Source organism: Perca fluviatilis, chromosome 1 (assembly GCF_010015445.1).
Source record: "Perca fluviatilis chromosome 1, GENO_Pfluv_1.0, whole genome shotgun sequence".
NCBI classification, from domain to species: Eukaryota; Metazoa; Chordata; class Actinopteri; order Perciformes; family Percidae; genus Perca; species Perca fluviatilis.
The window spans coordinates 30,980,269-30,994,708 of record NC_053112.1 but is presented as its reverse complement, the minus strand read 5'-3'; the positions used below and the strand labels follow the sequence as shown (position 1 = coordinate 30,994,708).

General features: G+C 40.4%; 1 protein-coding gene across 2 annotated transcripts in view; it reads left to right on the top strand.

Annotated features, from left to right (window-relative positions):
* The window catches only part of coro2aa (coronin 2Aa), a 36,838-nt gene that overhangs the window by 17,684 nt on the left and 4,714 nt on the right, over window positions 1-14,440 (top strand). For both annotated transcript variants that reach the window (XM_039808888.1, XM_039808897.1), the window contains exons 2-10: window positions 3,637-3,837; window positions 7,725-7,841; window positions 8,226-8,375; window positions 9,189-9,368; window positions 10,578-10,694; window positions 11,577-11,681; window positions 11,768-11,864; window positions 13,725-13,837; window positions 13,980-14,070. In XM_039808888.1, the coding sequence (XP_039664822.1) occupies window positions 3,637-3,837; window positions 7,725-7,841; window positions 8,226-8,375; window positions 9,189-9,368; window positions 10,578-10,694; window positions 11,577-11,681; window positions 11,768-11,864; window positions 13,725-13,837; window positions 13,980-14,070 (1,171 nt within the window). The remainder of the gene's footprint in view (window positions 1-3,636; window positions 3,838-7,724; window positions 7,842-8,225; window positions 8,376-9,188; window positions 9,369-10,577; window positions 10,695-11,576; window positions 11,682-11,767; window positions 11,865-13,724; window positions 13,838-13,979; window positions 14,071-14,440) is intronic.

Sequence of the window (14,440 nt, the reverse complement as noted above, 5' to 3'; positions counted from 1 at the left end):
TGTCAGTGAAACGTGCCCGACTGTCTTTTGATCAGCAAGAAGCCGGTGTAAAAATAGCCAGAATAGTGTTTTCGTCATCAGTTCTGTGAGACAGGCCGCCCACCATACAGCCCTGCTGTGTACCTGCCGCAAGGCCCAGCTGAAAGGAAGCTGCCACTGGCCTGATTACAACCTGCTTTAGATGTGACAAGATGTCTTAGCTTTCTGCCCTGGAAGCCTCTCCCTCTGGTCTTGTAAGCCTCAGCAATACATGAATGCTGATTGTATCAACCCAGATGTGCATGGCATAGCATATGCGTCGTACTGAGCATTGCGCCAACTAGTTACCTATTCAGAATTTTTGTCTAATGTAGAAATTTTAAGCAGGTAACACTTTATTTCGCTCAGTGAGGTCAATAGTTTATTCTTGTTATGCCTTATTTGCTGTTTGACCTAGTCAAGTTCCTATGGGAAAGTTACCTTTTTGAATGTTTTTGTTATTTTAGAGCAGAGCAGGTGGCTTTACTTTTAAAGACACAAAGGCGTGATAATGATCAAGAATGCATTTTAGGTGGCTATGCATTGCAACACATGCATTATTAGAATTTTTTAAGTTTACAGAATGGGAGTAACTATGTAACCACTACAGCAAATCACTATATGGAAAAGGAATGCATGTCAGTAAGTCCAAAGTAAATGGAAAGAGGTATGTTCCTGTTAATAGTTTAAATGTTTGGGACATGCTAGCCACTCTAGCGGCGTGGAGCTAAAAATGCCATGAACACTTATGACTTTGGAGATCTGCTGATTTTCCCTCCAGTGCCACCATAAGGGTTACAATTTGTGGTTTTGAGTCAAGTGTCTACTACTGGATGATTGCCATGAAATGTGGTTCTATTTGGGTTCTAATCTGCACCATGAAATTACCAATTTCTTCTCTGGGACTACCAACCTCACAACCGTCTCCTGCTCTCCCTCTGACAGATCAGATAGAGACTCCACCAAAGGCGGGAGTCTGGCATAACCTCCTCTGATTGGCCAAAACTATGTTTCTGTTAACACTTTCCTGGACTGGGTTACAGGTGCATAGCATCAGCGACAGCGGCACAGGATATTAAACCTGTTTCAAGCTCATTGAACCTGTAATTCTTTGTCCTCTGGCTTGAAAAAAGGTCTAAAATCGCCATTGTAGTAGCCTAAACATAATTGCTATCCATGTTAGCGTTTGCCAAAGTCAGCATGTTAGCACTCTTATTCAAGCAAAATCATCATTGCTGCTTTTCTTTGTCTATGATAGTCTGCTAAATATCTTTGGGTTTTGAACTGTTCCCCCGTATAAAACAAGCAATTTGAAGACATGTTCTTGGGCTCTGTGAAATTGCAGCGGGCAATTTTCATTATTTTCTGAAAATAATCTGAAGGTAAATCGATGGTGCGCTGATCCTGTGTTTCTTTGTACAGTATGTTTGCAGTATTTTTGCACATAACTTTTACAGTTAGTGTAGTTATTTTCAGCACCTTTGAATGTTGTTTAGATTTACTTGGGTAAACTGTAGTGACAATGAAGATGAATTGTTGTTAGTATTATGTTCGAGGTAATGCAAAATGTTTGGGTTTTGCCCTCGCAAGAAATGCTGACAAGTTAGGTGTGTGAATACCGCAAATTGAGCTGCCAGGATGGTCATATGGATGTGACTGATAGTGCCTTAGAAGCAGTCAGACTCTTAAACACATAAGTAGTTTAATGAAGCTCCTCTTCAGGAAACAGTCCAGTGTGACAGCATCAGGCTCTCTGTGATGGCCTTGGGGTAGAAGGTAAGAGGTGGAGGAGTAAACCGAGACATGAAGAGTCACGATCTCCACCTGTGCAATGTCTGTTACTCTGAGATTCTCCTTCTTTATTTATTTTCTTTAACCAGATTTTCTCTGTCTGTCAGTTTCATTCCCTGCTCAGCTTCTTTCCAGCCCTCACTGCTGCAGCCACACATCAGGCTAACCAAATGCTGTTATTCAAATGCTGTTACTTTTATTTCACTCACTATGATGTCACTGTTTTTGCGTCTTGGTTGTATTTATTTTGCCATCATCTGAGAGGCCAGCAGGCAGTCCACATATAAAACAGGGTAATGACGTCATGGTTTTTAAAGACAGGAATTGTTTTTAGGTGACTTGTGATTTCTAAAAAAAACGGTGTGTTATGACTTACGATGTGTTTGTGCCATGCTTCCTATTGTCTTGCTTTGCCCCTTTACATCCTTGCTGTCTCTGTGTTGTTGTTGTTGTTGTTTGGGTCCATTTTCTGCATTAACATCTTGTCCATCAGCCTCCTCCGCACCTAATTTATAAGTAATGACCATGCAGCAGGCAGGCAGGGAGCCAGACAGAGTAGCAGAGCAGACATGCCGGCTGGCCAGGCCTCGTCCCAGCGGACCAGAGCCACTTATCTCTCACAATAATGACATATGCATCGACTTGCTTAAAGAAAGTGGCTAAAAAGAGACTCAGGATTTGGGAAGTCTCACAGGGTTTTTCCACCTTATTTATGTACTGTATTATAATTGACTGAGTGACTGATTTTTATTTGGAGAAGGTCCTTAGAACAACCTGGTTAATGCAAAAAAAATAATTTGATGGCCAAAAAATATTAAGGGTAACACTGAAAAACTGTAATAATACTGAAATCATTAAACAAGCCATCTGTTTCATCAGTACAATTATAACTATGAATATTGTAATTTTGAACACGTAAACAAATTATCTAATGACAAACAAGAATAAACAGTAAACCAATTAAAATTTGCTGCTTTGCCCCTCGCGTCCCATACCGACGCACAAGTCTTACTGACACATACACATAGAAACAGACAGAATGAAGCTCTGCATTTACTCATAATCCGACAATGTGGTATCTTCCCACTTAGGTGTGTGTGTGTTTAGTTGTGCTTTTACACATAACCGTTGGGAAACAATCGAAAAATATAACATTTAATTCTTTTAATTTTACCATATTCTTATTAGTCTGGGACACGAAGACAGATATATATATATATATATATAAAAATCATACTTTACAAATAAAGGGTAGTGAACAAAAAAAACTCACATCATTAATAACAAATGGTAGGAATAAAATTTTGACTAAAATAACATCCTGTAGAGCACCACAAGATTGAGACACAAGATGTCATTAAAAAGGAAATGGTGAAAATAACCAACACTTCATTAATTGTTTGCTTGATCCCTCAGTACTCCTGAAGAGTACCTCAGCAACTGAAACAAAATGACAAACTGATTAAGTACTTTTGTGTTATTGTGTATACTAATCCGTTAATGCTCAACCCACTTAAACTGTATATTGTTTTTGTTTTTATTTTATAAATATTGAAACTTTACTTATGTCAAACAACAAATATGTTTCAGTAAATGCCATAAAAAGAAGTGTTACTAGGAATGTAACACTAAGCTCCTGATTCTCTAGTAGGCAAACACTGTCCACAAGAAGGGGAACTGGAACACCCCCAAAAAAAATGAATTAAAACATACTGCTTGAAAATGTACAAAATCCTTTATTATCGTGACTATCTAACCTATCCATAACCACAAATATGACAGATGATTCTCCTTGACTGACCTATCCTCTCCTCCCTCCTCTCTCAGATGACATGGCGTCCTCAGTACCGCAGCTCCAAGTTCCGCCACGTGTTTGGTAAGGCCGCCACCAAGGAGAGCTGCTATGATGGTGTGCCAATCACACGCAGCGTCCAGGACAACAACTTCTGTGCTGTCAACCCACGTTTCCTGGCAGTCATCACTGAGTGTGCAGGGGGAGGGGCCTTCCTGGTCCTCTCTATCAATCATGTGAGTATCTCCATCTCATGGCAGGTTTTACAGACTGATGACAGCGTTTTAAAGAGGCATGTGCACTACTTCACTCAGGATGCTGATAATGGATACTATGATATGTTTAGTTGATTTGATAGTTGATGAAGTGAGACAATTGCTCATGCAGACGTGTAACTATCAGTAAGCAGGGTAAGCGGTGCTTACAGTCCCGGACCAATCAGGGGCCCGCATCACTGGAAGATATTGATTGACAGCCAGGGGCCCCTATCGCATTTCTATTACTCGCGACAATCCCAGCAGGGGGTAGAAGAAGGGGTAAAATTAATTTCCTTGTTTCTGTTATGGAGACGAGACGTGTGTGTGACTCGAACATCTCACATTTACCAACAAAACGTACAGCGAAAGACCGTGCAAAACATTTCAGATCGTCCTGCCAACCTGTATACATTTTAACATTAATGTTCGCTGTAACGGTTTTTCACTCTAAAGTCACTGAAGCGGCTGCTGTTTCAATCCTGTCGGCTCTCTGCAGCGGACATGGCTGCTGCTCCATTTCCCTCCAACTGACGCACGCATACACACACACACACACACACACATTCACACGCGCGGTGGATGCAGGAAAAAAACGCAGATGAGACGACACAATGACCTAAATTGAGGACGCTCGTTATTGTAAGTGCAATGATAAGTTAAAGTCCAATAAGTACTTTATCAAACTGTGTGTGTGTGTGTGTGTGTGTGTGTGTGTGTGTGTGTGTGTGTGTGTGTGTGTGTGTGTGTGTGTGTGTGTGTGTGTGTGTGTGTGTGTGTGTGTGTGTGTGTGGGGCCAGGAAAGGGAAATTAACTAACAATGTAAAGATCAACAAGCCACTGACAGTGACATATACTATATGTTCATATTTGATTCATTCAATGAATTATTTTTTGTCTTAAATCCACCAGCCATTTTCATATTATACAAACATTTGCAGCATCCTGAGCCTTTTTGGTAAGGTTCCTAGGAAATCTCAGCCCAGAGAAATTAATTAATAGTAATAATTATTATTCTCCCCAAAACAAGTTTCCTTTTTATTTTTAAAGAACTATACAAAAAAAATTCCAACTTTTTTTGCAACTTTCACTGTCTTCTGCAACTTCATTGCAACAAACATACAAAAGACATTGCAACATTTATCGCATGCTCGCGCTACAAGGGGTAAAAATGAGAGAGCAGCCTGGCTCCAGACTTCTGAATCTCCACTTTATTTAGCAATTCAATTCAGTCTGATGTTGTACACAGTTGGTCATTTCTCAGGTTGGCAAACATCTAGTCTTGCTTTGCCATACCTTTCCCCCACAGCGCTATGGAGGAGGGTCTGGCTAGTCCACACAGCATGCTGGGATGGGAGAAAAACTTTCTCTGGTTTATTGGCATTTCTTTAGACCACTCACAGTCGTCATTGGGCAGTGCTAAGCACCTGGCAGAGCCACGGTGCCGCTGCAAAATAGCCTCGGGAATGAACTTGTTTTGTCATGTGTACGTTCAAAAGTTGTTTTAGTCGTGCAACCGAAAACTCAGATTGGACAAATAGTCCAGCTAGCTGTCTGGATTTACCCTGCAGAGATCTGAGGAGCAGTTAACCATAGTCCTCATAAAAAGAAGGCAGAAGGTACCGGACATCAGGCCGAAAAGAGTGAAATCCGGCGGAATTTCCGGCGGCACCGGAGCAATCCTGTGGAACGTCGTGGACAGGGTCCAAAATTGGCACCGAAATACCAGCCAAATGCTGGTAAAATATGCAAGTGGCTGCTAGATTTGCTTCACTCACCAGCCAAAGAAAAAATTGTTTCCTATTGCGTGGCTGGTCAAATTTAAACATTCACTAGCCTTTTGGTCACACAACAGAACCCTCCACAAAAAGTGACCTTAATAGTTGCCTGATCCATTTTTTTTAAAGTAAGATGGCCTATGGTCCTTGTAGTTTATCATAAATATTTTTTTTGCTCAACGTAAAAAGTTTGTTGATACTATTGCCAATGAACATAATGATTAAGGTTTCTTCCATCTAGCTCCCTAACCTAAGGTATACAACAAGAGAAATCCGGAAAATCAACATACAGACCAAAAAGCTTGGCAGTTTCACAAAACATGTAACCGTAGCAGTTCACATCAGAAGTTATTCTGTCATCTGCATGTGTTCCTCATCTTTTATGGTTTCTCCTGCACTCACAGCACACCTGGAGAAGACAGCTCTGCTCTCAGATTATAAATAGGACAGCAGCAGTGGAGCCAAAATAATCTCTAAATTCCAGGAAACCCCCGGCAGCTCATTCACTTCAACCTAAACATTGTATGCGGTCTTTTTTTCTCTCCTCATTATTCTGTCTTATCTCCCTCACCTTAATCAAGATTCATCAAAAACTCTCCCAGAAATATTTAATCCCTATTATCACATCCACTGGTGTTATCAGTAACAATAGTGACCTCTCAAATAAACTGGGCCAGACTTCTTCACTTGTGTGCTAGTTAAATTTACAGTCCTGCTGTATATATCCAGTCTGGAGCAATTCATCAAGCTGAACACCTTTCCCTTCTTTCTCCCTCTCTTCGTCTGTCACCATCTTTTAAATTGTCTTGGTGAATTATCACCACCCTCCTGGCATGGGCAGGAATTGCATACGAGCTTAGGAATGACATAAATCATTTTGTGACCCCCCTCTTCCCCTCCTTTCCCTGTCTCAAGGAGGTGAAACTTCCCCCTTCTGCCGCCCTTTACCTCCCATCTATGTGTGTGCACTCACATATAAGCTATTGTTCTGTGGAGAAAGTAGATGACACATAAATACAAAAACAGAAGTGCTACGTTCTACTTACTTGTGCATGTGTTAGGTTTGCTGGAAGGCACAGATATTGGTCACATCATTTCCATGTTTCAAACACAATTTAATTGCACAGGAATCTAGCCTGCAGGTGTGTGTGCCAGTAGAAGGAAGGTTTTCTGAATGTTTTGAGGCTCCGGAGGGAGCTGCATTAAGTCTGATAAATTGCGTGAAGTGATGCATCAATTGGGCCTGAAGACTACAAGTTTGAAAATAAAAAGATCTGTGGGCGTGGAGTCAGAAAGAAGTGACTCTGCCAGACGTCTGTAGCCCGCGCCTCATCTCTGTTTGAGGCTAGCAGCTCAAGGCTACATTAGCCGCTACTAGCACACAATACCGACTGTAGTGTTAGTTGTCGAGTTACATTGTGGATAATGTAGGCACCAGGTTTTGACAAGGAAGAAGAATGCATGCTACACAAAAAGATGACAACTGCTTCATCAGTTTTGATACTTTTTTTCTTTCTTTTAACTCTCTATCATGAGTCGGATAACAGCAGACAGTATTGCAGTGCTTAAAGGAATAGTCGTACATTTTAGGAAATGCACTTTTTCCTTTTCTTGCTGAGAGTTAGATGAGAAGTTTGATACCACTGTAATGTCTGTATAGTAAATATGTAGGCAGCCGATTAGATTAGATTAGCATACAGTTCTCAGACACCCAGCAGAGACTGGACAAGAAAAAGTCTGGCACATAACCCTGCTATAAAAATATATCTATCTATAATAGTTTTTACACTTTTGTACAGCTTAAATAAACAAGATATAATGTGTTAATTGGTGAGCTTTAAAGGTGCTGGTAGGCAGATTTTTTAAACCTTTGTAGAGAGCCAGGCTAGCCGTTTCCCTCTTCTTCCTGTCTTCATGCTAGCTTGCTACATATTTACCGTACGTAAGTGATGTCAATCTTCTCAGCAAGAAAGCACATTAGCATATTTCCCAAAATGTAAAACCAATTATTTAATCCAGTAATACACATCAGTTTGTTAATATGTTCTGTGTTTAAATTATTTTTTTATTTTTGTGTGTTTTGTGTATCAGACAGGTAAAGTGGATCCTCTCCACCCCCGAATATCGGGCCACAGAGGCAACGTGTTAGACGTCAAATGGAATCCCTTCAACGACTTCTGCATCGCCTCCTGCTCTGAGGACACCACGGTTTGTACACACACAGACGCACAAAATACATTTTCAAAGTGGTTCACGGATGTGTTCTCATCTTCCTGGAATATGAGCATGTAGCAGCAGGGAGATCATTTTATTGCCTTGCTGTTTAGCGTTCAAGAAGAGCTATAAGTCATTCCACACATTCCTCAGCCCTGACCTGGTACAGAACAAATACTTGTACACAGAAAGAGAAAGGAAAATTCAACAGCTTTAAAGAAAATTTTTTTATGAAGCGTCACATTTGTTTTCTGTATTCAGTTGACCCTTCATTATTTCTGTAACGGCCATTTTTCATAGATTTAGAGGTATTAAGTGCAACGATTTTTGTTTGTTTTTTGTGTTTGTTAATGTGGTTTTGTGTGTGTGTGTCTTTAGGTGAAAGTGTGGGAAATCCCTCCTCATGGTGTGCTGAAGAACCTCACATCACCATGGAAGGAGCTTCAGGGTCACAGCCGCAGAGTGGGCCTCATTGAGTGGCATCCGACTGCTAACAACATCCTCTTCAGTACAGCCTATGACTTCCAGGTAACACGCACACACACACACACACTAACCCTAACACAGCCACAAAAACTATAAGGTAAAAATAAATGAGGAGGACCTACTGTGAAATATACTGTAGGCAATTATGTATTACAATGCAACCAAACAGGTTACAGCTGTTTGTCGAAGTATTGTATGCAGCTTAACAAGCACTTCATATATTACTGCAAAAAAATCATCATCATTTTCACTCTAAACTACTGGTTTTGCTGTGAGCCGAGATGTGACCAAGTCAGCCTTACTCACAAGTATTAAGTCTAAATGAAGAGAATCAAGTCAAATGTTTGTCAGTAATGTCAAGTCAAGGCATCAGAAAGCCTCAAATGAATCTGATTGCATCTAAAACCCTTTTTTTCAGTCAACTGCCTCTTCTCTTATGCACAACCAAGTGCATTAGTGCAACACCATGAGCGCCTTTGAGGAAAGATTGTCGTTAAGTGTCGGCTGTTGTTATCCCCATTTGTATGACACATTGCATCCACCCTCTGTTTATGACAGTAGTGTTTTTGCCCCGCCTTTGACTGTGCGAACAGCTATAAGCATGTTTCCTTTAGACATCATCACTTTATACGAACCAGTTTGCTTCAAGCATACCCTGATTTTAACATAGAGAACCAAGTGAAGCCAAATCAGATGAAATATCTGAAAAAAATCTTAAACCACTTTTACATCTAAAAGAAAAAGACCTTAAAAGTGGAAATTATGGTATTTATTTAGCTTAATAAAACCTGAAATCTTCAATAAGTGAATTTCCTACAAAGAATCCAAGCCTTTTTGTGTAATTTACGCCTCCAGGTGATGATCTGGAACCTAGACTGTCCAGAGCAGGTGATGAAGAACCCCGTGCGGACAATCAGCCACCACACAGACGTCGTTCTCTCCATGTCTTTCAACACAGATGGCAGCCTCCTCGCCACCACCTGCAAGGACAGGAAGGTCCGACTCATAGAGTCACGCTCAGGAAACCTACTGCAGGTAATGCTGTGCGTGCATGTGTGCGTGTGTGTGTGTGTTGCTACCCGTTTTTAGACAATTCTACAGTTACCTTTGAGAGTGCTCTTACTTTGAAAGGCAGTTACTACAGTATGTACCACAGACTGTATATGGTATGTACCAGCTAATCTAATGTATCAATGTAACTGTAAAGAAAATGTGTAGGTAGGGATATTATTATATTATTAGATATTTTCAATCAATAAAACCTTAAAACCATGAGCCTTAGTTGCTGTGTAAAATAGCATCCCAGCCAATAATACCCCTTTTCCACCAACAAGAACCAGGTGCTGGTTCAGAGCTAGAGCTAGTGCCGGTTCGGAGTTGGTTCGACTGATGAGCCTCCAAAGAACCGGTTTGCTTTTCCACAGGCTAAAGAGCCAGCAACGAGCCAGGTCTTACATCACTGTATACGTCTCATCTTTCCCAGCAACGTTAGCGCGGTGGCGCCAAACACAAACGCACCATCAACAATGGCGGACGTTGCTTTGCTATTGATATTCATGGCTTTGCGGACCTACATCGGCATCCAAACTCGGCGGATCCAACGTGTTCGCGCGGCTCGCCTTTTATAGTGCAAGAAAGCAGCTCGTTTCCTCCTCTGACCACTGCTGTTGTTGTTTAATCGCGTCCATCGTGTTTATCTGCTAATTCAAAAATGGCGGTCACAACTTTCTGTTTGTCTTGTTGGTCACGGTAACCCCCAGCCGCTGACGTAAGCGGTTCTTACTTCTGGCCCAGCAACGATTTGGTGCTACTTAAGAACCACTTTTACTGGTTCGGAGCTGGTGCTTTGGTGGTCGAAAAACAAAGAACCGATTTGAAACTAGGCTCTGGCTCCGAACCAGCACCATCTCTGCCTTGGTGTAAAAGGGGTATAAGTGGGAGTTCTCGGCTCCTTTCCCAGCCCAGGCACTCATCCAGCACCACACAGCCAAAACTGACACCTCTGGCCTGAGCAGACCCACACCATTACTCCACAGACCTCTGGGTCAGCAGCCAGTGACTCACATGCTTTACATCAGTCTGCTCTCACTACCTTGCCTGCGAAACAAGCTTCTGTGAACACACAAGGAACATTACCTCACAGTTTATTATTAGTCTATAGCTGTTTATATTACTTTAAAAAAACTGTACATATCAAATGTTTAGTATGCTTGATGCTTTGTTTGATGTATGTTGTGTTTGCAGGAAGCCAACTGCAAGAAGCACAAAGCCAGCAAGGTGCTGTTCCTGGGTAACATGAAGATGCTCTTCACATCAGGCACTTCACGTTGGAACGACCGACAGTTTGCTCTGTGGGATCAGGTGAGAACAACTGACAGCACATATCATCATATCACATCATATCATCTCATATCAAAGGTCCACTAACTAGCTCTTTTGGCGTTTTCATGCACATCTGATGGTCTTAATCAGCAAATTGTCACCTGGGTCAGGTGTCAGTGTGTGGAGTTTCTGTCATGTGATGACACATAAAATCACCTGAACCAGCTCCATTCACTGATGAAGACCATGAGATGCGCTCTGTCTCTCTGAAATAGCTAGAAAGCTTTTGAGTTTTGTATTCAAATTTGTTGTTGTATTTGATCAACAATCCAAAAGACTCAAATATGTTCAGTTTACTGTCCGATATCACAACAAAGAGCATCCAGTCCTCACAACTGGGAAGCTGCAACCAGCGAATGTTTGGCATTTTTGCTTGATAAATGGTTAGACAATTAATCGTCTATTGAAAGAATATTGCAATAAGTATAGAAAGGAAACATTAAGAACAGTTGAATACTTTGGACATAATAAACTTTGGGTAATGGTGTTCAACTGTTCGACTGCTCCAAACGGCCTCATGTGTGAATTAAATACTTTGACTGTAGAAAAAACTAATAAAACATGTAGCACACAGAAGTTCTTTCCCATCCAAAATAAACTGCTCAAAATGAAGTGGAATCTCTCTCACAAACACAACTCCGCCATCTAGTGGACACACTAGTGGATTTTGGTGTGTTTTGATGCGTGAGAGTATATCGTGGGTGGAAGATTATAGCTGAAGAAGGGATTAGGGATTGAGCACTCAGTGTTTTTAATTCAGCGCTCTTATGTAGAAGTGGATTTGAATGATGGAGTGTTTTGATGTTGTCCTGGTTACTGGTACTTAAGTTAGTTTTTTTTGTAATCTTTGTGTGTTTGTAGGACGATCTGTCTGTGCCTTTGTTAGAAGAGAACCTGGATGGTTCGTCTGGAGTCCTTTTTCCTTTCTACGACCCAGACACACACATGCTGTATCTTGCGGGGAAGGTGAGTCTCTGAAAGCACCTAGAAAGTCTTTTTACACAAAATACTTTTAATATTATTGTTACAAAGACCTCTCTTGTCTCTGTCAGGGTGACGGAAATATGAGGTACTATGAGATCAGCTCAGAAAAACCGTATATCCACTACCTAACAGAGTACCGCTCAAACCTACCTCAGAAAGGAATGGGTAAGGAACACACACAAATACTCACACTCTGTCACTATGTACTGTTTTAAATCAAACTCCAGCATGCTGGACGTCTAATGTAATTATTTCCTTCCTCGAATGTGTGTAAAATGTGGCTGTTTGGAAACTCTGTCTGCCCTATGGCCGTGCTGCCTCTCCTGCACCTGTAAGCAAAGCTGCTGTGCAAATAAGCCTGCAATATTTGAATAGCCAAACCAGCTGATCAAGGCCTAGATCATGTGAAGTGACATGCAGACAGACATGCACACATGTTTTAGACTTTAAACTCATGAAAAGGATATTCTGCCTCTTTCACCAATATCTTCAAAGTTTTTTCTTAAATTTGTTCTTAAGAAAGTTCCTAAGAAAAATCTACGTCTGATTCGTGACGTGTTCTCAAACAGCAGAATTGTTCGCAGGTGTGTTCTTAGAATGATGAATCCCAATGTCTTCGTAATTTGAAAGCTTGTGTCTGTTGCTCCTATTTACCATAGGTAAACGCCCCGTTAATTCCCATAAAGGGGCATGAGATGGCAGGGCCGTGTGCACACTTAGAGAAATATTGAAAAAGACTCCAAAAGAAAGAAAAACGTTAGTAATTCTGAAGTGGAGGTACTGCTGCAAGAAGTTAACGAAAAACAAGATATCATATTTAGTAGCGTCAGCAGTGGATACAAAGCAGCAAATAAAACCAATACATGGAATGCAATTACCATAGACTGTTAAGAGTCTATGCATTTACTCATGCAGTGAAGGCTGTATCCGGAGAAGGGTGCAGAACAGATAATGTATATAGGCCTAGCACAATTCATACACAATGCAATTCAAAGTGCTTTACGAATGAGCAGAAGTGTAAGTTTAATGTGTATTTATTAAAATAAACAAACATATAATTATGTGTAAAATAATGACAATAATTAGTTACAAAATTATAAAGAAATATTAATATTAACGGATGAAAACGGTATAACTACTTATTTTGGGCAAACATGTCAGCTCTCAATTATGTGTAACAGTGCTCTTGAGTGTGCATAGATTCTGTTCTTACCTAAGAACAAATCCCAAATAAGAAAACTGGTGAATGCCAGAATCTTCCTGAAAACTGCGTAAGTGGGGTTTAAGAACATATTTGTTCTTATTGAAAGAACTTTAGAAACTAGCTCAATATTTTGACAGTTCATTTTTTTGAAACTGAACTGCTGCAGCTCTTTTCTATTGAGTTACAAAGATATAAACTGTTCCACCTGCGGGAAGCTAGCGCGATGTAGAATTTTTACAGACTCCACATGTAATATATCTATCCATTAGACCCATATTTTAGTTTTTTTATTTTTAAATTAAAGCCCTGCTGTAAAAAATAACCCAGTTTCAACTGAAACTTTAAAAAATATGGTGTTTCCCAACTTCAAAGCAGTCTGGCAGACAACAAAATTTAATAAATCCTTGAAAAATTAATGCACAAATTCATCGTTCAAAAACAATCAACTTATTTTAATATAGGTGGGTGTTAAAAGGGGTTAAAGGGCCTATTGCTTTACTGTATATATTCCTGAGCCTGTGCTCTGGGTTGGTGTGGTCCTGCATTGTCACCTTAGATTTTTCAAATGTCGAATATGCCGTTGTTGCATATTGCAAAATGAATAACATTATACTTTTTCTTGTCGAAGCATGATATAATAATGTACATGTTATTTGCAGTTATGCTTTGTCTTGGTGTTTGGTTACAGTAACTGTTCTTAACTCTCAACAAATATAACAAAAGATACTATAAGTATATTTTACTGCACAGTAGTGCTGCAGAAAAAGTAGGTCTCTTGTGTACCAGAGTAAAACTGTCTAGTCCTGTGTGTCCTCCTTCAGGCGTGATGCCAAAGAGAGGTCTGGATGTGAGCTCCTGTGAGGTGTTCAGGTTCTACAAACTGGTGACAATCAAGAGTCTCATTGAGCCTCTTTCCATGATCGTACCTCGCAGGGTGAGAGTACAGCCACTCGCACAAACCACAAACGCCAAGGAGATATATAAAATAAATGCATCTACTTTTTTAGCTGAATAGATTTCAGAGATCCATTTGGTGTGACTGTCTGTCTGAATTAACTGTATATATGTGTTTTTAGTCGGAGTCATACCAAGAAGACATCTATCCAATGACGGCTGGTAACAAGCCTGCTTTGACTGCAGAGGAGTGGCTCAGCGGCATAGATAAAGGTCAGAATGTGTGTGTGTGTGTGTGTGTGTGTGTGTGTGTGTGTGTGTGTGTGTGTGTGTGTGTGTGTGTGTGTGTGTGTGTGTGTGTGTGTGTGTGTGTGTGTGTGTGTGTGTGTGTGTGTGTGTGTGTGTGTGTGTGTGTGTGACATTTGTATATGTTGGTGTGGTGGTGGGGGATATCTTCACATACTGTATGTAAAACAAAAACTTAACTTCAATACATTTTCTTGAAGTCATTGATTTTGATTTTATCTAATAATCATGTATTAACTATATTCTGAGTTCCTACTTTAATTTCCATACTGTAGGTGTATTGCATAACTGATTTTTTACTGTTAAAGTTCTATAGTATCTAATCTAATAACGGTAA